This window comes from Carlito syrichta, unplaced genomic scaffold (genome assembly GCF_000164805.1).
Source record: "Carlito syrichta isolate Samal-C Ts95f unplaced genomic scaffold, Tarsius_syrichta-2.0.1 Scaffold104817, whole genome shotgun sequence".
NCBI lineage: Eukaryota > Metazoa > Chordata > Mammalia > Primates > Tarsiidae > Carlito > Carlito syrichta.
The window spans coordinates 45084-69785 of record NW_007048913.1 but is presented as its reverse complement, the minus strand read 5'-3'; the positions used below and the strand labels follow the sequence as shown (position 1 = coordinate 69785).

Genomic DNA, 24702 nt, shown 5'->3' with positions numbered 1-24702 from the left:
AAAATTTTCTATACATTCTTTGGGTTGAAGAGTCCTCAAATCCCCAAAAGTCTATACATGGACCCCATAAAGCCCTGTTGGAGAGGTCCGTATATATTGACATAGAAAGATGTCACAATTGAATGAAAAACACAGGTTAAAAAACAACAAAATATGAGTCCATTTTAATTAACATACATATTTATATTACTCATTGAAAGTTTTGAAGAACTACAACCAAATAACAGTAGTTGCTATCTTTGAGTGCTGAAATCACAAGTGATTTCTATCCTTTTTCTTTCTCCGTTGCCACTTTGGTATGATGTACATGAATTCTTTGTAAAACAAAAATTATAAAGCCCTCACAATTCTCAAAGCAAAATTAAAAAAACTCAAAAGATAAAATTGTAAAATTCGATGTATAACTATAAATTACTTTCCTTAAGAATAATGATATGGAGAGAGTTACACTATACTTGTGTTAGGTTTTTTGACAGGAACTCTACAGTAAAATCTCAAAACTGTTCCTCTGTTGCTTCCAGACGGATTTGACTGTTGATATGATCTAATTACTTATTTTATGGTGTTGCTTATAGTGGTTGGTGGCTATTCCTGCATTTGTTTATCCATCCTTTGTGCAGGCTATCAGGAACCAGGTGTTAGGCATTGATGTAATTTATTATTTCCATAAGTGCACATTTTCACACTGTAGGTTTTCTTTAAACACCATAACCCATATAAAACTGCAATTAGAATAAACATTGTTTCAGGAAGTCTTAAAAATATTCAGCTCTACATATACGCAAAGTTTTCCTGTGGAAAGGTTATTGGGGAAAGCAAGCGAGAAAAACAAACATTCTTGGTTGTGATGAAGGGTCTTAAATCCTTCTTTTAATGAATTTCCTGGAGCTCACAAAACCCAATAAGTAAGAATATTAAATTGAGAAAGCATTGAAAAAATTGAAGAATGAAACATTATGTTCATGTGTTCACACTTCAGATTCTCTAATTTTGAAGCAAGTACTTGGGCTTCTGATGAAAGAGCTGTCTAGGCCAAAACACTCTGTGTCAACCGTAGTCTGATATATGGACTTGCCATTCACACCTCATCCTTTTAAAAAATTATTTCTTTTGATATTCATTCATTTGGCCTATTAGGACCCCAAACACTTCAACCTTAGGAGAATAAAATAATAATTGAAGGGTAGAAATAGCCTGGAGATGGAGACAGGCCTTTTCAATCATATTAGATAACTATTTCTTAAGAACGCAAATGCTTCCATAAACTACCCAAGGATAATTAATACAAGCTGTAGACCACGCTTTTAGTTTTGGTTTTAATATCTTCAAAATGTAGTGTCAGGACCAAAAACACTTTGTACTAAAGTGGAGAAACTTCATCTGTAATGAATTATATCTCATGAAAGATTTCAGAGATCTGATTTCTTATAAAATGAGAGAGAGAGGTGCATTAGCCATTAATGAACTCTGGGATATTTAATCCAGAAAGTTTAGGTTATTGCTTGATAGTCAGACATTATTAGAAGCTGGGAAGGAGGATGCCTAGGAGCCAAGAGATGTGAACTCAGGACTTTAGCAGACAATCTTTTTTCTTTTTAAAGATTGCCTGAATACTTGGGTCTCTCCTCTTCAGGTGGTGTGAATTAACCATTTGGTAAATACTGATCATGCTGCAAGATGTTTCTCAGGTTTCTCTCACTGAGACATTTTCAAAAAGAATCACTTGGGAGCTTAAATTTGTCACTATATAAAGAGAGATTCTAACAGTCCAGAGAATAAAAATCAAGAATGTGCTATCTCATTCATTTTTACATTTATTCAGAAAGCATTTACTGACTGCTTATAATGAACCAGGTGCTGCGTATATAAAAAAGAATGAAACGCATGTCTACTAACCTCAACTTCCCCGGATTTTGATCCTTAAAAATATTTGAGGTAGTGTTTAATGATACATTATTTTTAAAAGGCATAACTACAAATATCAACTAATTGTTTTTAAGGCAAAACTATTCATGATAACTATGCAAATAAAAATAAAACTCTGATCATGAAAAACAAAGCTGAAATAGAGTTGCAAATATGGCATCAGACATACTTATACTAAAAAATTATTTGTTTACATAAAATTCAAATTTAACTGAGCATCTTGCATTTTTATTTGCTAAATTTGGCCACCCTGAGTCGAAGGCCAGAAAGCCTGTAGGCATTCTGTTTTTGAGCTGACATGTGGGTGCTCACTGCTGGGGTGTGTGGACCCAGGCATGTGGGAGGGCCTTGGCAACAGCTGTTAGTTAGTAACTCATTCCCTAGTAATAAACTGAAGCTAGGCTCAATGCTACTGTTCATTTCTGAAAGAATAAAAAGTAGTGTAAGCACTGTTCACAGCATCTATATGTTTCCCCACTATTAATATACAATATTTTCAATTGATTTTAAAGCTAATAATTCAGAGAACTATAAAACTGTTTAGAACCCTGAGGGGGTCAAAATTTGCGAAAACTGATTATCTCAGGCAAGAATTCAGCCTGATAGTAATCTTTGTAAGTCACATCACTTCTCTGGGTCTATTTACGCATCTTTAAATAAGGAAACCAGACTTACAGCTTTGCTCGTATTGACTCTATCTGAAATGTTCTCCTTGTCCAACTTTGCTTTTCTAAATCTTGTCTTGATTCTTGGGTCTGCTAAAAATCATCCTTGTTTTTCCTAATCAAAAGTAATTTCTGCTTCCTCCAATTACCCCAGCACTTCTCTTGTGACAGGTATAATTTTGATCTTATAGCATAGCTATTCACCTACTTGTCTCCCTTATAAGAATGAAGGTCTTTGAAGCCAGAATCTATCACTAATTCATCTTTGTAATCCCCACCCTGTCATCCACATTTATTTTGTTTATGGCCAATGTTGTGGACTGTGGAAGAACCTTTTCTGTGTGCCTCTGCGGAAAGCAGTCTTTTTATGGGCATTTTGCAGAAATCAATGGCTGAGCGTTTTCTGATTCAAGTCAGACTAAAAGTTCCTGCTGTGTACAGGTCTGAGCAGTACCAAACAGGAATAGAAACAGAAATAGCTAAAGCAATGAAAATATCATTGCATATACTCCTGAGGGTGTGCCATTGTGGTGGGAAGCCTCTGCATTGTGAAAGGCTGATTGGTGGCACTTATGGACTAAGCAGATAATCTGCCTTTACAATAAAAGCAAGGATCAGCATTCAAACCAGAAAGCGTGGCCAGTGTAGATGCACAGGGTCCTCCTGAGTCGGAAGACAAGGCAGAACTGGCTCATGAATGAAAAAGTACCTGAACAAGAATGAAAAGAAACACTACTCCAGTAGAGGACTGATGGCTAAAATTAGACCTACACACTAAGTTATTACAAACATATACATTATTTACAATGAAGAAAGTGAGTTTATGATGTAAAGTGTTTTTCAAGAATACCGAGAATGCTAAAATATGAATACTAAACTCAAACCTTTTAGATGCAAATATTGTACAACCTTTGCTTTCTTAACTCAGTAAGGAATGCTTGGGAGGTTCAAAGTCTAGCTCAGTCAAGAAAAAAAGTTCTGCTCAGCATCTGGAGAGGGGCTTGGGAAGCCATGGACCAGACGGGGTTACTCAGGGAGTCCCCAGAGAGTAACTTATGTTGACGAGGTTCAGCATGAGGTGATTCCAGGGTTTCTCACCAGCCATCGGAGAGTCTAGTTGTGTGACATGCTCAGGGAAAGCCACGTGAGAACATGTCTGTGGGAAATAAGTGATACTGATTGAAACGAACAAGAAGTCCCCTGTGTTTCTGCTGTTCCTTTTTGGCTGATGACAATGAAGAAGGAAGGAACAAACTTTGGGAAAGTCAGTCACTTGACCCAAAGGGTGGCTTATAAGAAAAATTAGGATCTGTCCCTGTGATTCTTAGTAATTACATCATAGATTAGTGGCCCCATGGGTACTTGAACTGTGAGGAATTTCATTATTGGCATGATCTCTTGAATTTTATCAGCTGTGGCTACTTCTATATAAACTGACTGATATTGAAACAAGCACTGGGTTAATATACTTTTAACACACTAAAAATGAGTCAAAGACAGTGGGTGGATATTTACTTTATGGACCTATTCCCTATCTTAGTTCAGAAGCAGTCCCTTAGAATGAAAAGGGGGTTACATTTCACCAAATGGAGAACTATACGAGTCATTTTCTTGACTCCCTTCAGACATCCCAGAAAGATCATTTCTATTAATATATGGCGTAGTCAGAGTAAGGGAACAACAGTGAAGAAAATCCAGAATTCCAGATAGGCCTTAGTCTGATACTGAACAACACAGAGAAATCATGCCAATTCTAGAATACTGCTTACATTTTTCCATGTAAACTCCTTAGAAGCAGGATTCAGGTTTAAATTATCACTGTAAATCTCACATCTTCGTGACCCAAGAACCACAAAAGAGTAACTTTGGAGACAGACAAAACAGGATTCACATTCTTACTGTGCATCTTGTTAGCCGAATGTTATTTGCCTTATGAAGTTATTGGGAAAAATTTTTTAGACTATGTATATAAAATATCACATGCAATGCCATTAGAAAATATTCAATAAATGGCATTTATTAATATAATTAATTACTATTTGCTACCTGATTTGATGATAACATTTAAAATGTTATGAGGTAGAGAATATTTCATGTTTGTATCTTTAACATATACATATTTTTTGAGTTAGAGTCTTACTCTGTCATCCAGGCTGGAGTGCAGTGACACGCTCATGGCCACCGCAGTCTTGACCTGCTGGGCTCAGGCGATCCTTCCACCTCAGCCTTCCAAGTAGCTAAATTTTTGAATTATTGTAGAGATGAAGTCTCGCCATGTTGCCCAGGCTGGTCTTGAACCCATTGGCTCAGGCAATCCTCTCACCTCAGCCTCCCAAAGTGTTGGGATTATAGGCATAAGCCACTGCGCCTGCCTATCTTTAACATATTTTTAAATAGCTTTATTTTGTCTAATCATAAAGTAATGCAGGTCTGTTGCAAAAAGTTTAGAAAATATAGAAGACAAAAAGTTATTCCATCCTGGAACCCAAAGAAGATACTATGAACTTTTGGTGTTTATCCTTCCAGACTTGTTGTAAGCATATATACACACATATATTTAGCACATATATATCCTATATATAGGTATATAAATGTCTCCATTGCCATAGATAATTTTTGTATTATAGTCCCTTAAATGAATGTACCATAATCCAATTCCCCATTATACATGATGTTGTGATAAATATCTTTGTGCATACATTTTTATAAATGTGTCCTTAAAGGAAATTTCCAGAAGTAAATCGCTGGGCCTAAAAGCATACCCATTAAGAGTTTGTACAAATGCCTTTCAGAGCTACCCAGTAAAGAGGAACAGGGTAAAAAATTTACCTGGGATTTGCCCCAGGCCTCAGGAACAGGTTTCCCTGTCTGTCACTCCCTCTCTGGATCCATCCACTCTATCATCTGTGGTGTAAGAGCTCATCTGTATCCTCACCAACAGAGAGGATCACTACCTTTTTCATTTTTACCAATAAGATTGACAAAAAATTGCATCTCATTTTAACTCACATTTCTTTGATAATTAACAATGTCTTTGTTTCCTTACCATTGCTTTCTTCCCCCAAACTCATAGGAAAAGTTATGGCTATCGGAAGAAGGGAAAAGTTATGGGTAGGAAAATGTGAGATGCGGAAAAAAGAGGAAACATGTGGCTGCACATTTTAATTAGGGGTTTCAGGTTAAATAGAAAAGTATTCGGCCCTGCACCCTGCCCAACACATGCTAGATGACTGATCTATAAAGCACATTGATGAGGAAAGCAGTTGGATAGCACTAAATAGTAGGTGGTGGGCTCATGAAAGAGAAAGGAAATAGGATTTCTCCAGTAAACTCTGAAAATGATACACCAGGCAGTAGCTACCTTGACATTAATGATGACAAATTTTTGAGGATGTGGTAAAAGTCATAAGTATGCTCAGTTAATGACAAACACAGAGGGAACCACTAGGGAAACTGGGCTGGAGGGATGGGAGTGAGAATAAAGAATACCTTAAGGAATTGAGTAGAAAAATACTTAGTTTGAAGTTCTCACCGAGCTTAGATTTTTAGAATTAGGTTTCTAGAAGCAGGTCGAATTATTTGCTAGGTCCATCAAGGCAGGCTGAGAGACAGTCCCTGGGCAGTCCTAGGGGATGTCTGTCTTTGGCTTAGAAGGATATAAAGACAAGCAATAAAGCTGAGCTTCTATAAGAGCCTGTGAGTGCCAGACAGGAAGCAATGTAATGCTTAGGCTAGGGTCAACTTGAAGAGGAAGCAGGGACACTTTCATGAGGCATCTTACATTTTATTTGGGTGTGCTTTTGTTGGAAGTGGGATGTATACTATGAACGCAAATCCATCTGTTATTTGGAGACAATTCTCCATAATGTTGTGTCTAAGTAGAAGGGTCTACCAAACTACCATTTTGTAACAGGTGTAAAATTTAAAAGAAGTAAAATTTATCCCAATGTTAGTGAATACAAAGATAATACCATCTCACAGCCCAATGAATAACCTAAATTATCCTTGTTCCATTGTTTACTTTATCAGCACTAGGTTCTCCTACACCAGGGTTCTTTCATAATGAAATAAAAACATTGGATTTTTCTCCCAAGTTCTCAGATTTTTATCTGAATGTCAGGGGAATGAGTATCCATATTGTACAGAGAAGAAAGCTGAAAAATAAGAGCAAAGCATCTAATTCTAAACGTGGAGCAGTTCTGAAAGTGCTTAGGTTTTCTTTGACATTGCAATGGACAATTCGCGAAGCAGGTCACTTACTTTCATTTCTTTTTTTTTTTTTTTGAGTCAGAATCTCACTCTGTCACCCAGGTTGGAGTGCAGTGGCATGCTCACAGCCACCCCAGTGTTTACTGGCTGGACTCAGATGATCCTTCTGCCTCAGCCTTCCAAGTAGCTGGAATTACATGTGTTCGCTACCATGCTTAGCTTTTTTTTAAATATATTTTTTTTTTATTGTAGAGACAAGGTCTCACGATGTTGTCCGAGCTGGTCTTGAACCAGCGGGCTCAGGCAATCCTCTCACCTTGGCCTCCCAAAATGCTTGGATTACAAACTTGATCTATATAGACAGTTATTTGGGTGATGAATTCATCTTTCTTTCATCGAGTTCTTTACACCTTCTGGTGTTTATTGCCCATTTTGTACATGATTCCTTCCTTCCTTCCTTCCTTCCTTCCTTCCTTCCTTCCTTCCTTCCTTCCTTCCTTCCTTCCTTCCTTCCTTCCTTCTTTTTTTTGCCAACAGCAGATGCCACACGTCCTCATGTAGTTTTTCTACATGACATCAGGCTTTATGATTCTTCTGCTTCTTTGACAGCTTCTAGCAAAGTGCGGCTGGTGCTCAACAATACTCAGGGACGAATAATTAAGGTCTTGGGATGGATCCAAATCTCCAGTTTTCAGCAAACCCAAGGAATCAAGCAGATGGAGAAATCTCAACACCTCCTCTCCCAAGCCTCAGGGGATGAAGCCAAGGCAAATTGTTTTATCTGAACTCTCTTTAGCCCACAAATTTGTTAGCAAATTAGATAAATTAGAAGATATACCCAAAGGTTAGGTTCCTAACCCATACAAAAAGTTGGTACCACCCTCTACTTAAAAAAAAATGAACAAACAAAATCTTTTCAAGTAACCACAACATATCTCATCTTGCCCATTTATAAGATTTTGTAATATTCACAAATAATTTTATAATACATTTGAGTATTTTTAGTACAACTATTATGCAGAGGTTGAAATGTTAAATTCAGAAAATGGGAAACAGAAGGTTTTGTTGACATGTTCAGTTTTGAAAGAAAGAACAGAGAGTTCAAAATAAAAACAGGGCAGTACCTGAAAGAAGCATTAAAGTATTAAAATAAAGTATCCATGGTGAACTTCTACAGAGAGATGCAGAGAATTCCAACTGGCAGGAATCCTGAAGAAGAGGGTGAAAGAGAGAACAGGGGCCTGGATTCCACATCGCGATGTTGGACATAACATTTACAAGTCCCTTGCAAAGTCATCTGGGGGAAAAGCCTTTACCAACATCCTTCAAGCCCCAAACGTCTACCTTTTACTTCTGGCATGTTCCTCATACACTCCGATATGATCATGTGCATATACATGCTGTTTTCTTTTTCAAGTCTGTCTGTGTTTTTAGAATGTCTACAATGAGTACTTATTACTTATCTACTTATGTATATTACATCATATCAACATACACATATTTTCAAAGATTTAAAAAATTTGAGTAAAATAAATTTATGTATCAGTTCTCTTTACGATTGAGGCTGCTGCTTTATTTTTGAATTGTCAAACATCTTAAAGGTTTCAGCAAATGCTTCCTACTCAGGAAGTATGAGGAACTCTGTTATGGTTAAGAAAGTGGACAGTAAGATGCAAAGCAAGTAGCACCAGTTGGAAGCATGTTATGAACATTCCATTCTGGCAATTTATAGTTTTTGTTTAGCTTTTTAGAAATACAGCCATATATCAACTGTGTAAGAAAAGCACCACTTTGAAATGACTCACTAGCAATATACAATATAATAGCTCAAATATACAAAAATAACACAAGTATTAACTATGAAAATAATTTAAAGTTAAAATTCCAGAAGCAGATGTAATTTGGATCTCAGAATCAACTATATATGTTGTGCAATAACTTGGTATAAGCCAAGAGAAAACATTTGTTTTTAATTTGCTGTGAAATGTAGTATAAAAGTAGAGTTAACAAAGAAGGACATTTTTTTCCTGCTATTCATTAATTAAGTGAAACAATTTTTTTCTATCACTTGGAGGTATAAAATCAGTAAGTGACATTAATTTTTTCAAAGGTGACATTTAATTTTCTGTAGAAATTTTAGAAAATACAGCCAGGTAAAAATAACTAAAAACAAACAAACAAGCTTGTAATCCCAGTATAAGTTTCATAGTTTTTTTGGTCCAGTACTTTTTATTTATGTGTGCATGCACAAGTGTGTGTATATGCTAAAGAGAGACATTAAAACCTGATTTGCCTCTTTGTTCCTAGTAGAGAAGCTTGAAAAGACATCTAAAAGTCAACAACAAAAATCAGCAACAATAAAAATTGTATCAACAAGTCACAGGAAAATAATAACAACAGCTAAGAATGATGAAGTGCCTGCAGGCTAGGCGTTGTGCTCAGAATAGAACAAATTATCTCATCAGTCCTCATAACAACACTGTGAGGTGGGTACCACTATTACTCTCATACAACAGATGAGTAACTGACATATATAGAGATGGAGGAATTTGCTCATGCATAATTAAAAGATTGAGGCCTACAGAAGAGGACTGACCATCTTAAAATAGTTAATCTCTTTCGAACAGAAGGAGAGTCAAGATTAGAATCCAAGTCTCTTAACTCTCAGACCTTTCATGTAAATTTTCCCTGCCTGATCTTAGTGACTTAAAACAAAGTTTAAAAATAGTTGTGGCATAATTCTGAATATTTTGGATGATTCCTCAGTCATTCACACTCATGAGCTGTAATCCACAAGGCCTAGCACACAGTGAATACCAAATAAATGCATAGGGAAGTGTTCCCTCTCAATGGAAACTGATTCTGAGGATCCTCTTTCATACCAGACATCCCAGGGCAGCTCTTAGTAGAGGTCCAAGCGATTTGAAATGAATGGTTCATGAAAGAAGTCAGAGAAGAACTGAGAACCCAACAAAGTGGTTACTAAGCTATTCAACAAATATTTACTGAGGGCCTATCACGTGCCAGGTGCTGTTGTAGGTTCCAGGAACATAATGGTGAGCACTCAGATAAAGTTCCAGTCCTCATGAATCTCACTTGCAAACAGGAAGAGACTGACAATGAACAATGAAACATTAAATAGGACATTGCTGCTATGAAGAAAAATAACTCAGCATGAAGGGATAAAGAGTGACAGGGGAAGGTGGGCCAGGAAGATCTTTCTGATATGGACATTTGGAAAATGAAGTGAGGAAGGTGTATTTCAGAGGGGAGATGATGAGGAGACCAGGGTGAAGGAGGAGGAATTTAGAGGGAAGAAGGTCCTGCAGGTTGCCAGGGCCTGGGTCACTTGGGGCCTTTGCAGGTCATGGGAGGGGTTCTAGGTAGTGAGGTGGGGGTCAGTACCATTTTAGTAATTTCATCCATAATGACAAGAGATTAAGCACAAACTTGAGATATTTCATTTTCTAACAAGCAATCTGTAGGACAGAGTTCAGTCATGCTTCAAACAATTTTTACTAGATTGTTCAGACTCCTGCATGGGCTTGACTAACTCTCTCTCTTTCTCTCTCTCTCTCTTTCTGTTTCTTTCCTCCCCCTCTGTCTCCAACTCCCCTATCTATCTCTATCACTGCTTCTCATCCTTGAGGTGAATAGTTTCCTGAAATCTACTCCTCCTACCACCACGGTGAAAGATACTTCCAGAGAACATTCAGGAGGGCTTATCACATCATAGACCTTGTGCGGCATAAAGAGATTTTGCAGCATAAAGATGATTTTTAAACACTTTAAATAATTATTTTACAATTTAAATGACTTTGAAGGCTAGTGAAAATAAATCAAATATAAAAAGGATAAAGCACTACTGATCCAGAATAAAGTATTGACAAGAGGCTCTCCGTAAAAGACTGGCTTGGTAGCTAATTCTCATCAGGACTACGTTAAATCAAATATTGTAGGATATTTATTTATTTTGTTTGTTTCATTTCATTTCTAAAACATTCTGAGGATCACATTATAAGATATATAGTCATTGTGATGGTACATCTCAAATTATATGAGATGGTCTTGAGATATTATTCTGTCCTATACTTTTTGGAACAAGTTACCAAATTTTAGGCTCAAAAGAGCCATTATACCTGTAGTTGAAATTTGTTTTATGGTTCTAATCCAGTTCAAACATATTGAGTAACGAAATCCAATTAAATCTTTATTAGGTTAGCCAATAAAAAATTTTGAACTGCAACTTGAATATGGCAGAAATGAATTCTCCTGAAGTCACCTTTAAATGCTAAATTTAAAAGGATGAAAGCATTGATGGGCTTTCTGTATGTCATTTCCTCTATAAAGCCTTTCCTCTCCGTGCCCTGTCCTTCACAATCTCTCCCCCATGCCCACCAGGCGTCCATCATGGCAGGGAAGCACCATGAATAAGCATGAATGTCTGGTCATCTGCCTCTCTCTCCCATACTGCTACCTTCCTGTGTTATTGTTTGGCTTGTCCCTGAGCTCTCCAGTTCCAAACACAGTGCCTGACATGGTATGGTTAGTACTCAGTCAGTGCTTGTCCACTGGAAAGAACGAATACAGATATAAATTTGTTTTATTTTAAAGTGAGATTTGATGGGAAAATGAAGATTTAAGATTCTCCCTTCAGGTATGTTTATTTGCATTTAAATAGAAGTTTGGATATCAACGGAGCTGTTATTAGTACAAACATGCTCTTTTGAAGCAAATTCTGGATGGGCTTTATAACACTATGTATTTGGTTTCAAACTATATTTAGCCTTTAATTGTTTAGTGTTATAAAGAATTACTTTTAAAAAGAAATGCCCTAAACAGATTGGATTTGGGATATGAGAAAAAGGACAGAATTATAGGCATCTTCTGACTTTCTGGTTTGGACAACTGTAAGACTTAGAGAGTTGTTGACTAATGGGGGACATAGTGGCAGAGGTCAGATCTGGAGAAAGATGCAGAGGAATTCAGTTTGGCATATGTTGAGTTCAGGGCCAGCTATTAGGTAGGATCTCCCTTTTCCACATTGTTAAATATCCAATGAATGGAATATTCAACTATATATAAAAAGATACCAGAGGAGGAAATAGGGTGATGTGACTAAGTAAAAAGCTAAATTCAGTGGGCAATTCACCTGCAATGAGGTTGAATGTAGGAAGACATGATCCTGTAGATACTGATTATTACCTACTTCAAATGAGATCAGAGAATTTCCAAGCTGAGCTTTGGTCTTGACCTCAGTATTATATCAACTCTGTACCAGTTACTCCAAAATTTAAATCTTCAGTTTCAACCTTCCTCTAAAGTTCTAGAATTCAGCCTGTATCTTTCTTCATCATGTTAAAAACTGAGCCCTTCTTATGTTTTCTTTCCCAATTTTCTACCTTCTAATAACCTGTTTTACAGTCATACATTTTTGACATTTCCCTTTGTTACCTCTTTTATATTCATAACTATCACTTCTATTGATTCCTCCTTAACAAGCTTCTCAGAGTCTTCTCTTCCTCTCCATCCTTTTTGCCACCACTCAAGTCTCTTCCTTCATCCTCATTCCCAACCTGGTTATCATATCTTCCTGATTTCTCACTCAAGCCAATTCTGTCCAGTTCTATGACAGCAGGAGTCCAAATCTTCATCAAGTAAGTTTATTCATGGTCACCCTGTCAAAATTGTAACTCCCATTTCAATTTTCTTTTTCTATTATTGGACTACCAGAAGTGCTCTATGTTTTAGTTATTTTTCTTGTGTATTGTCTCTCTTCCCACAAGAATGTAAGGTCCTTGAGGGCAAGAACATTATCATGCTTGTATTTGCAGCACCTAGAAAGTACCTAGCACAAGGAAAGAACACAATAAACATTTATTGAACAAACGAATGAATGAGTTGTAATACTCTCAATAAGTAGCCACAATAAGCTTCTAGTCACCATTAAATAAGATATTGGCTCCTCTACATATGGTATTTATAACCTCTCATGAGGTCATCATTTATCTGCCAAATCCTATTCTTCAACTCTTCTGTGAGAAGCCCAGGCTCCCGACAGGCCAGTTTCAATTCGGACCCTCATTAGTTAGTGCCTACTACATGCAAGCCCCCATGTTTGTCTCCTGCTGTTCTCCACGCCCCCTACCTACCCCCCCTCACTCCCTTTCAGCATCTTTGTTAGAATAGCACGTTTTTCCTTTTGACATCCTTTAAGGCTTATTCAGTTTACTCCATGGGTGAAATCTGCAGTGACTTCTTCCATTTCTGAATTTCCACATACTTGTTGAGCGTTTTATTATCATATGAATAAATAATGCATTAAACCATATGGAATAAGCCAATATTAAATTTAAAAACATGGAGCTGAAAAGCATGGATAGGTGTTGTTGAGTTCAACTCCTTCACTCTACACATAAGGAAGTGCAAGTCTAGAGAGTCATTAAAAACTAATATGAGCAGAATTGGAACTAGAATTAAAGTTTAAATTTCTCATTGTTCATTTATTCTTTTCACTAGTATATTTGCTTGTTATGTTTTACATATACATATATACATGTATGGTGTATGTATTTGTGTGTATATGTGTATGTAAATTTTACTTAATAAAACTGTAACTTCTTAGAATTACTTTTTGTAACGCATACTCCTGAAACCCTAAAAGCACTTATTAAAATGATTAGTATCAAGTAGGTGTTCAATAGATCCAGTCTGAATAATTAACTAATTTGCATGATTTTTTTTTCTGTTGAAAAGGATCCAGATGTTTTGAGGTATCCACACACTTTGGGCAAACTTGATTTCATGAGATCCAACTCAATTGAATCTCAGAAGTAAAATATTACTATACAGAAAATATCCCACTCACTTAGGTTTATGTCAGGATATAATGCTTCCAACTTAGTTAAAAATCTACAGGCTTATTGTTTTTCCAGAAGAACAATGATGTATGTGTTTAGAAAATCAAATCTTCACCCAAGAAGTTCTGTATAAACAGTAACTTGGCTATACAGCCTTTATCCAGCTGTCTCTTTTCAAATTTACCCAGGCTAAAAAAAAAAAAAAAAAAAGATGTAAACTAAAAATATCACAATAACTGGAGGCTGACATCTGAAATCCTCTTCAATTAAAGCATTCAAGTCCATGCAACAAATATTTACATTAAACACAGAAATGTTGGGAAATGGCTCAAAAAATTTGATAGGACTGAATATTAACACACATTTCCAAACTGCCCAATGAATTCTATATAGAATACCATATCTACTAAATATCTCCTATCTGATTCTTCAGAAAATGTCTGGTGGGAATGTCCTTACATCACACCAGTCAGCATGAGCCCAGGAATCAGAAGGACAGGGAAGTGGATGAGAGCTACTGCAACTTTGCCACCCTGTTCTGCCAAGCTTTGGGACTCTTCCTCTCTCCAACACCACTATCCCTCCTCCTGCTCCCCTACCTGGACAGTTTTGGTGTGATGGTTGGACTCAAGCTGGTTCACATTCCTGTAAATGTCTCAGGGACCCCTAGAAGGCAAAGAACTGCAGACTAATGGTGTTAAACAACAGTGCCACATTAGGGCAAATTTTAATGTATCTCTTTCACTTTAAGGTGATAAAAGGCTCTTCAATCTGTTGAAATTTAGGTTGTACTTAAATTCAATCTAGGTAATTTGTCAAAACATAAGAATAACAACAACATAACAAAAACAGTAAGAACAAAACACATTACCTGTACTGTCAATGTGAATAAGCATCAAATTTATTCTATTGTTGTGAAACCCTATGGTTTGCTTTGGCAGGGTGGATGTGGTTTCCAAAATTTGTTCTTCAAATTGCTAATAAAAAATCACTAGTAAGACACATGTTATGTAGTACACTTCTCTTGACAGCAGAAAAGTCATTTCACTGGGAAATGTTGATGTTTATTTAATACTCAAAAGTAATCATTACTATCTCTGCGTTTTCATCATGCTTTGCCTATATCTTCACATAATGCTTATATTTAATACTCAAAAGTAATCATTACTATCTCTGCATTTCATCCATGTTTTGTTTAGATCTTGTCATAATGCTTATACATTGCATCATCATTACTTGTGCTCATGTCTGTCACCACCACTGAATTGTGAACTTCTTGAGAGCAGGATCTAGGTTTTGCTCTTATATGTGTTCCTCTCAGAGCCTAGAATAGAATTTTGTGAATGCTAGATGAATAATAAATGTTGAATGAATGAATGAATCAATGAACTATTGCACAAGAAAATTAATGACAATCCTTCATACTGCCTATGTAGAATCTGTTCAGATTGACATTTGTATAATTCTTATCTATGGATCAAGACATTAATCCAAGTCCTTCAGTATTTAATTGTCATGATTTTATTTTATTTCTCTTCATTCTAACAATTTTGTTTATCTTTATGCTCACTTCTGTGAATGGAAAATTTATTTCAATAATTTCTAAACAGAAAAAAATCATTTATGGAATAAATGGCAAGGTAGAAAAAGACAATTTAAATATTATACAATATTAAGGATCATAAAGAAAATATAACACAATTTTCTCATTTATTTATTTTAGAGGTGTGGGGTACATGTGAGAATTTGCTACATAAATGAATTGTGTGAAGGCAGGGTTTGGGCCTCTATCGAGTCCTCTCCCCCCTAGTAGTGGGCATGATAGCCAGTGGGCGGTTGGGTGCCCTTTATTCCCTCTCCCTCCACTTCCTCTCTTCTTTAGCAACGTCCAGTGTCTGTTGTTCTGCCTTTGTGTCCAAGTGCCCAATGTTTAGTGCCCACTTGTGAATGAGAACATATGGCATTCATTTTTTGTTTCCATGACAGTTTATTTAGAATAATGGAATCCAGCTGTGTCCATATTGCTGCAAAGGACATGATTTTGATCTTCCTTATGGCTATATAATGCTCCATCATATACCACATTTTCTTTATCCAGTCCATTTTCAATGGGCATCTGGGTTGGTTCCATGTTTTTGCTATTGTAAATAGTGCTGTAATAAACATATATTTGTAGGGTTTTTTGGTAGAACAATTTATATTCCTCTGTGTATATTCCCAGAACTAGGATAGCTGGGTCAAACAACAGTTCAATTTTCAGTTCTTTGACAAATCTCAATACTGCTTTCCATAAAGCCTGAACTAGCTTACATTCCCACCAAGTTGTAGAAGCATTCCCTTTTCTCTGTAAATTTGCCCATTATTATTGCTTCCTACACTCTATTGCATTTTTCTTTGTGCTAAATTACAATCTTTGGTAGTTCTTTGAGAAAGGATCTAGTGTGGTGACCTTTCTGTATGAAAGTTTATATGTCTGCAAAATACTTTTTTTCATTTTCAAATTTGAATACAAATTTGACTTGATATTTAAAAATACATTTAAGTGCTTTTGTTTTGTCTTAGCACTAGATGTTCTTGTTTCCAGAGTTACTGATGAGAGTTCTGCTCTACATACCAGATTCTTGGTTTTAGTAATTTTTTTCCCTCCCTGGTAGCTTTTGAGATTCTTTTCTTTATTTTGAGGTCCCCTAAATTTTCTATAATATTACTATATGACTCAGCATTTGGAAGCATTTTCATTCCGAAGTTGCATGTAATTTTATTTTTTAATTCTAAGAATTTTTAAGATATTATTTCCTCAACTATTGGCTCCTTTGTATCATATCTATTTCCTCCTCCACAAATTCTCAGTCATTAGATATCAGTAAATCTAGAGCTATTTTTCATGACTCTTTTCTTTTAGACTTTTTATCTTTTAGTTGTAATATTCTGGAAGAATTCCTTAGCCCTGATCTTTCTAGTTCATTAATTTGCCCCTCGGATTTTTCATTCTGCTGTTGAGTCTTCTTCTTCTTTTTTTTTTAGTCAGGGTCTCACTCTGTTGCACAGGCTGAAGTGCAGCAATACGATTATAGATCACTGCAGCCTTGACCTCTGTACTCAGGATGGGACTACAGGAGCGTGCCACTATCCCAGGCTTATTTTATTTGATTTTTTTGTAGAGATGAAGTCTCACTATATTGCCCAGGCTGGTCTTGAACTCCTAGGCTCAAGTGATTCTTCCACCTTGACTTTCCAAACTACTGGAATTACAGGCATGAGCCACTGTACCAGATTGAGACATTTCTTAAATTCTTAATGACAACAACTATGTTTTTTCATTTCTAAGATCACCTTTGATTTTGGTTAATAAAAATAAAATCTTATTCTTATTTCATGGATGTAATGCCATGTTTAATTTCTCTAAAGATATTAGTTCTAAGACCTTGCAAGTTGTACATTCTTCTTGTTCTTGTCTTTCTCAGACTTTTTGTAACCCTCGTATTTCCATTTCTAGTCATTACTGACTGTGAGCATTTCCTAGACTCTCAGTGTCTCAGCTTGAGCAGCGTGTCTGGGATCACCGGCTAAAGCAGCAGTGGGTACTCATGCTTCTTGTTGTTTTCCAAGAGGATAGAGGATGGGCAGAACTGAAGACAGCAGCAGGTCTTCAGAGCTTCTCTGGGCCCTCTCTGTCAGCTACTTGGGGACATTTCCCTGTTTCTCCAACTGACCCCACTACAACAGCTCTGCCAAAAGTTCATTGGCTCTTCCTAGCCCTCTCCTGTTTCAGGGTTCCATATTTCAAGATGTAAAGCTATCATAATGCTGTACCTGTGTCTATCCTTTTCTCTTGCCCTTCTCAACATCCACCTTTCAGTCTCTTCTCAGGAATTCTTTGAAGCTCTAGTTCCTTGAACAGTATGCTTCTTGTTTTAGGTGTGGGTAGAGATTCATGTGTTTCCTTATCTCAGTTCTATAGTTCTCTAGATTTGTTGCAGTGGAGGGAACCTGCAGCACGTACATACTTAGTCTGATATATTGAAACCAGCACTTTCAGAATCTTGCCCTTAAACCAAGTCTTCTGAGCAACATGCAGGATATACAGGAATTAGCGAAAATACTGGTACTGACTGGATATGTTGCTCTTAGATCCAGTTTCCATCTTTCCCTCATTTGATTGTATCACAAGAAGCTGCATACTCTGTCTTCAACAACCAACTTCTGGGTAAGTTCAGCCAATGGGAGGCATTGGTGGAAGACTGGAGGGGGAAGAGGAAAAAGTCAAGGGTCCCTTCTCACCCCATGATGTCTCAAATAGCATCTGCAGCTCTTCAGTGGCCATGACCCCTGTCCAGCAGCACTTATTATGGTCTTGCTCCTGCTGGTCAGCTCCAGCTCTTAGGATGTGGTAGCATCACCTTCTCCTGTTGTCCCTGCAGTACTGGGGGTGCAGGAGCTCCTGCTGCACTGGGGTGCTGCTTCATTTTCTTCATTTTTCTGTTTAGCTTCTCAGCAAAACCATCTTTCTGCAATCAGTTTCCTATATTAAATTCTTTTTGTTAAAAGGCCTAGGGTGGTTTTATTTCCTGGCTGGATCCTGACTTGCAGATAAAAATTCTGAAGAGACATGTTTAAAGATAATAATTGGTAATTCCTTTCTTTGTGGGAAAAAGTGCACTACAGTGAAGAGAGTCTCAGGTTAGTGTTCTCAATATCTAAGATATCCCAAGTTGTTTCAAGGAATGACATGAACCTTTTTAAATGTAAATTTTTGGCCATATACTTCCCCTTAGTTACAAATATGCAACAAAACAGTCGTGCAAGGAAAGCTTCAGGGGCTTATCATTTTATTAAACACAGTGTCTAGAAGTAGGAAACGTCATCCTGGCGGAGTTAAAGCTTTGACTATAACAGAAACCTTGCTAAGGCTTCTCAAGCTTTACACCTGCCTCAAGGGCAGTCATGAACTAGTTTAAAGACAATTATTTTTATTGTCTCTCTTATTTACAATTTTTTTTTCTGTTGGGAGAGTTTAGGTAAAATGACAGTATACCTTTAGAAAAGTCTTGTGTAACTCTATTTCTTATTTGGAAATAAAGAATGCTATTGCCTTCTAAGCCTAATACATCCTTACCGCTCCACAAATGCTTAATAAATAGCACAGAAATAACAAGAAAACCCACAACTGTGGCTCATGATCAGAGAGAAAATGAGAGCTACACTCTGCCACTGATATGCCATATGGCTGCAATTCCAAAGGCTCTGAAAGACGCCGCACTTGTATAAAGCCCTGAATACCTGCTTTTATTTCCAGTTCGAGCGTTTGAGCTATAATATATGGGCCATCTATTTATTAAAGGAGAGAGCTTACTTTGGCATGGGATAAATTGGGGCTTGTAGCAAGATGCTGTTTAATACAAAGGATGTTTCTTGAATTCCTTTCAGATCTGAGATCCACAGCTTAAGAGGGCTTGGTATGTGTGTATTTTAGAATTGCATGGCTATTATACAATTCCTTTTCTTCAGCTGGCATGAGAAGGATATTCCCATCCTCTCCATGCTCTGTTCTCTACTTCCTCAAAGCTGAGGCGGCAAAAAACACTGCCAGCCTTATCCAGCTTTTCATGGAAAGCTGCCACTCTTAACCGGCGCCTAAATGCAATTTCAGACTGTCCCAGGAGACCTTCATGCTTTGAGGTGAATTCATAACATTAGGACCAACAAAGAAGTTAACACAAACTTTCACTGTTAAAGAAAAGGAAAAAATAGGTCTGCAGGCTTACTGAAGGAGTTCTGCTTCTGTGAGTGCCTCTGTTTTCCGCTCTCCAGTGACAATGGCCAGTTCATCCTTCAGTTCCTGGATTTCCTTCTGTAGGCGTATAATCACCTACACATGACAAAGGATAGTGAATGTCAATTTTCCAGTAAGGTGAACTCAGTGGCAGAGAATATACAGCTTCTAAATTTATAGACACAAAGTATATAATAGACACAAAGTTGTTTTATAGGCACAAAAATGTGTAATAATATAAAAAATACTCCGGTATCTACCAGCCAGCTTTGGTAAATCTTAATATTTTGTCAAAGTACTTCTAGAGCTTGTCTTTTTTTTTTTTTTTAACAAATAAAACATTACTGATGTAACTGGAACCCTCTATTTCTATTCCCCTTCCGTTCTTCCTGGGGTGATCACTATACTATATTTAAGAGATCTCATTTCCCTGAATGTTTTCATACGTATCGATGTACCCATAAATAATGTATGGTATCATTTTGAATGCCTTAAACTTTATGTAAATGTTAGATTACTGCATGTAATTGTAACTTATTTTTTTCTCTTCACATTGTGTTTTTGAGCTTATTTATATTGCTTCATGTGGCTCTAGTTCATTAATTTTCATGGATATGTGTTATTTCAGTAAAGGATATAGCACAATTTGTTAATAATCTACTGTTGATGAAAATTTAGGATTTTTACTTTTGCTGTTACAGTATTGTTGTGAACAATACAACTCTCTTTAAACACACATATGAGAGTTTCTCTATAGTGTGTAACTAGAACTAGAAGTTCTGGTTAGTGAGTATGTGCACCTTGCCTTATTATATATCATTAAATCGCTCTCCAGAGTAAATTGTACAGATTTACATACCCATCAACTATAGATATAAGTTTCTGTTTTCTTACATTTTTGTTACCATGTAATATTGACAGGTACTTTAATTTTGTCAATCTGGTAGGTGTAAAACACCTCATTTTAGTTCTAATTTGCATTTTTGTGATTATGTGTAAGGTTGGTCATCTTTGCATATGTGTATTGGGATTGTGGGTTTGATAACTGCCTCTTATAATTATTTATTTGCATTCTTGCCCATGTTTCAACTGCTTGTTTCCCTTTACCTTATTGATTTGCATACTTCTTTATATATTCTAGATATGAATCCTTTGTTGGTTTTATGCAGTGCATCTGTTTCCTCCCAATCTATGTCATGTTTTTGTTTAATGAAAGTTTGAATTTCATTATAATTTAATTAGCAACTTCTTCCTTTATGGTTTGTACTTTTGTGTCTTTTAAAATAAAATTTATTTACCCCAGATCATAGAAATATAGTCCTATATGATCTTTTAAAAGTGTTAAAGTTTTGATTATCACATTTAGGTGAATTTTATGTTCTATAAGGTATAAAATAGAGATAAAAATTTATTTATTTTTAAGAGGCTACCCATACAAAATTTGCCATTATAATTATTTGTTTATACATTTAAGAGTGTCTTTTCTGGGCTATTGGTTAAAAACATATGTCTATTTTACTATATGTATGGCAATAACACACTAATTTAATTACTATATCTTAAGACATTTTGGCATCAAGATAAGACAAGCCCCTTTCATCTTGTTCTGTTTCTTTTTTTTCTTTTTCTTTTCTTTTTTTGAGTTGGAGTCTCACTCCTTCTCCCAGACTGGAGTGCAGTGGCACGCATGCTCATGGCCACCCCAGTGTCAACCTTTTGGGCTCCAGTGATCCTTCACCTCAGCCTTCCGAATAGCCAGAACTACAGATGCGTGCTACTATGCCCAGCTATTTTTTTCTTTTCTTTTTTTTTTTTATTGTAGAGACGAAGTCTCACCAAGTTGCCCAGACTGGTCTCGAACATGCGGGCTCAGGCAATCCACTTGCCTTGGCCTCCCAAAGTGCTGGGATTATAGGCTGAAACACCAAGCCCGGCCATCTTGTTCTGTTTCAAAATAGACTTGGTTATTCTTGGTCATTTGCTCTTTTATATAAATTTAAGACCCAGCTTGTCAAATTCTACCCAAGACTCTCCTCAAATTTTAACTGGAATGACATTTAATTAAAAGGTTAATTTGGTAAGACCTACCAATTAATAATATTAAATTCTCTCATCCACAAACATGGTATAACTTTCCACTGATTCCTTTCAATAAAAATTTATAATTTTTCTATAAATATCTCATATGTCTCTAATTATATTTTCTATACAATTTTGAAAGTTTTGTTGATATTGCAAATAGAATTTCTGTAAAATTATATTTCATAATTGTTGACTTCTGGTATATAGAGAGGCAATTCATTTTTATGTATGGATTATGTACTAAATAATTTCTGAACTTTTTGGGGTTCTACTTATCATCAAATACTCTTGGATGTTCTATATAAACAATACAATTGTCTGCAAATAATGACAGATATTTTTCTTTTTTTCTAATTCTCACACATTTTATTTCTTTTTATTGTCTCATTTTCCTAGCTAAGACATCCAAGTATAATTCTTAAGACATTCTTGCCTTAGTCTAACATTTCACCTTTAAAATGTTTACTATAATTTTTGGTTGATTCCCTTATTCAGTTTAAAGATGTTCCCCTATATTCATAGTTTGATGAATCTTTTCAAAGTATAGACAAATGTTTAATGTATTCAAATACTTTTTTTTGCAATAAGTGATATAATTATGCAATTTTTCTCTTTTAATCTGTGAATGTGATGAATCATATTAATTCATGTTATTAGGTTTTTAATATGAACTATTTCATATACAAAATAGTATAAAATAATACATTGTTCTCACTATTTATCTTAAGTGAACACCCATGTACCCACTACTTAAAAAAAAAGTTACAGAACCTTTTGAAACCCTCACCCATATAGCCTTCCTTACATAAATTCATGATTACTGTTATCCTAAATTTGGTTTAAATTTTTTCATTTTTTTCTTTTACTATACATTGATGTAGTTTATAGTGATAGAGTATCTTTAAATTCCTGAAATAAACCAGGTCATGGTACCACATAACATATCAATAATCTTATAATCATAATGCAAAATTTCTAAAACAAAAATTAGCAGACTGAATCTTTCATGGATAACTGGTATTACTCAAAACTTTAGGAAAAAAACAAAACAAAATACAATTTCTGGTCCTCCCTCCCTCCCTCCCTCCCTCCCTCCCTCCTTTCTTTCTCTTTCTTTCTTTCTTTCTTTCTTTCTTTCTTTCTTTCTTTCTTTCTTTCTTTCTTTCTTTCTTTCTTTCTTCTTTCCTTCCTTTCTTTCCTTTTAGTAGCTTTACTCATTACCTAACTTCTTTGCTTCTCATGTGAGATGGAGCCTAAGTTTCAGATTTTCAGAGAGACTACTTTTTGTTCTACCTAGAATCCAGTCTAACGCCGACATTGTCCTAAGATCTCCCTGTGCTAATGAATAGATTTTTTTTTTTCTGATTCATGTTTTCACTCATTTTATGTTGGGGAGAGGAGAGGATGTCTTAAGTTCAACACCCACCTTGCAAAGTCCCAGGGCTCTGACTTCTATCCCCTTGTTAAAATCCCCTTAACACTTCCACTCCAGGACAACTGCAGCCTCAGCTTTGTTTCTGGGGCCTGGAGAATTCCCACACTTCCTTTCTGCCTCAGATAACTATTTCAATGTTGCTTGTGAAATTTTATATAGCTGAGTTTCAGGTTATCAGGACCATATCAACAGAACCAGACATCCCAAAGAACATGATACTGAGTATTTTGGACATGTCAGTGCTCCTAACTTTTTATTCAAATGCACAGGATTATGTGGGCTTTGTTTGCTCCTTTTTCAAAAACACTCTCAGGATCATCAAGCTACACAGAATGAAAATCCTGAGATAAGAACTGCAAGAGTCATTCATTTGTACCCCTCACAGATAAATTTATACTGATGTCATATTTTCTACTTTTACTAAGGCTTTTAAAGTCAAATCTAATATCAAATTATTTTCTGTCTTACTGAATAGAACTTTCAAAACTAAGTCAAATTTTATGGTTTTGACATTACGACAGTTACACCTCCTATCAAATTACTGTAGGAACTCTGGAATTAGGAACATCCTTAGAAGATGTTGGCCCATGCTGTTACCATAGACTGGTCTTGTTCACAGTTCTTTTATCACCTTGTCTCTCTGAGGTACTGATAGTTACAAAAAAGAGCAAGGCACATCCTTGGTGATCCTGACCACACAGGCCGGCTCCATATTTGCCATTGCATTTTGAGAGTAAGATATAGGAAATCCCACCCAAGTTTTGTCTTGAGTGGTTTGTGGAACAAATTCTCAATAGCCACATGTGCTTCAGACAAGCTCTGTGCTCTGTACATAAAACAACCAACAGTAATGTCAGGTTTTAGAAGCAATTATAAAAGAGAGCAGAAAACAACACTTGTCAATTACCAGATTCGCCTGCACCAGGAAGACCTCAACAATTTGTTCAATTATCAGCTATTAGCTTTTGACTCCTGATTTCTCTTTTCTTTAAACTTCTCACAGACCTACATCAAACACATGATAAAGTTTGCCTTCCTTCAAATTCTTCACATTCCTTCAAAGGAAATTCTCTCTAGCCAAATTCAAAGAAAAAAACCCTTCCAATGTCTAATATGTTTATTTTCCTTAAATCATGAGCTAATTTTTGTCTTTAGGCTAATAACTGTCAACTGTCTTTCTCATTCAACACAGTAAGGCTATGGGGCTGCAGGAAGGGTAGGGAGAACAGCAAGTTCACCCTAGGAGTTCAATTCCACTTGAAGCATGCCTCTGTGTTCTGTCTCCTTTTACCAGCTGGAGCACTGAGTGATGCTGGTATCTGACCAGGATCTACATGGGAAATAGATTCTGACTCATTCATGGGTTTCTCCAGAAGAGAATGCTATAGGGGAGCTTGGTGCTCCCTGAGACCAGCAGGATAAAAGAGATAGTCCAGTTATTTCTTTGTCCTCCTTTTCTTCTGTCCTTCAATGGAATGACTTTGGAAGACAGAGGGCAAACAATCAGGAGGAAGTAATTAATATTGGTGATAGTTAATTTGAGAATTTTTTGGGGGGCAGGTAAATTTGTAAATGGAGCATTGCTGGTAATATTTTACATCTTTTTTTTAAAATAATGCATACTACTAAGCCTATACCAGCTTATTTTCTACAGAAATATGAAAAGCGGAGTGATTTGAAAAATAATATAATCTTAATTATGGAATTTGATACAATTTGAAATATATATATATATATATATATATATATATA

General features: G+C 36.1%; 1 protein-coding gene across 1 annotated transcript in view; it reads right to left on the bottom strand.

Annotated features, from left to right (window-relative positions):
* The window catches only part of LOC103268653 (kinesin-like protein KIF6), a gene marked incomplete at both ends in the record, with an annotated part of 69939 nt that overhangs the window by 15366 nt on the left and 29871 nt on the right, over positions 1–24702 (bottom strand). The window contains one exon of the mRNA XM_008066243.1: positions 19426–19529. Coding sequence (XP_008064434.1) covers positions 19426–19529 — 104 coding nt within the window. The remainder of the gene's footprint in view (positions 1–19425; positions 19530–24702) is intronic.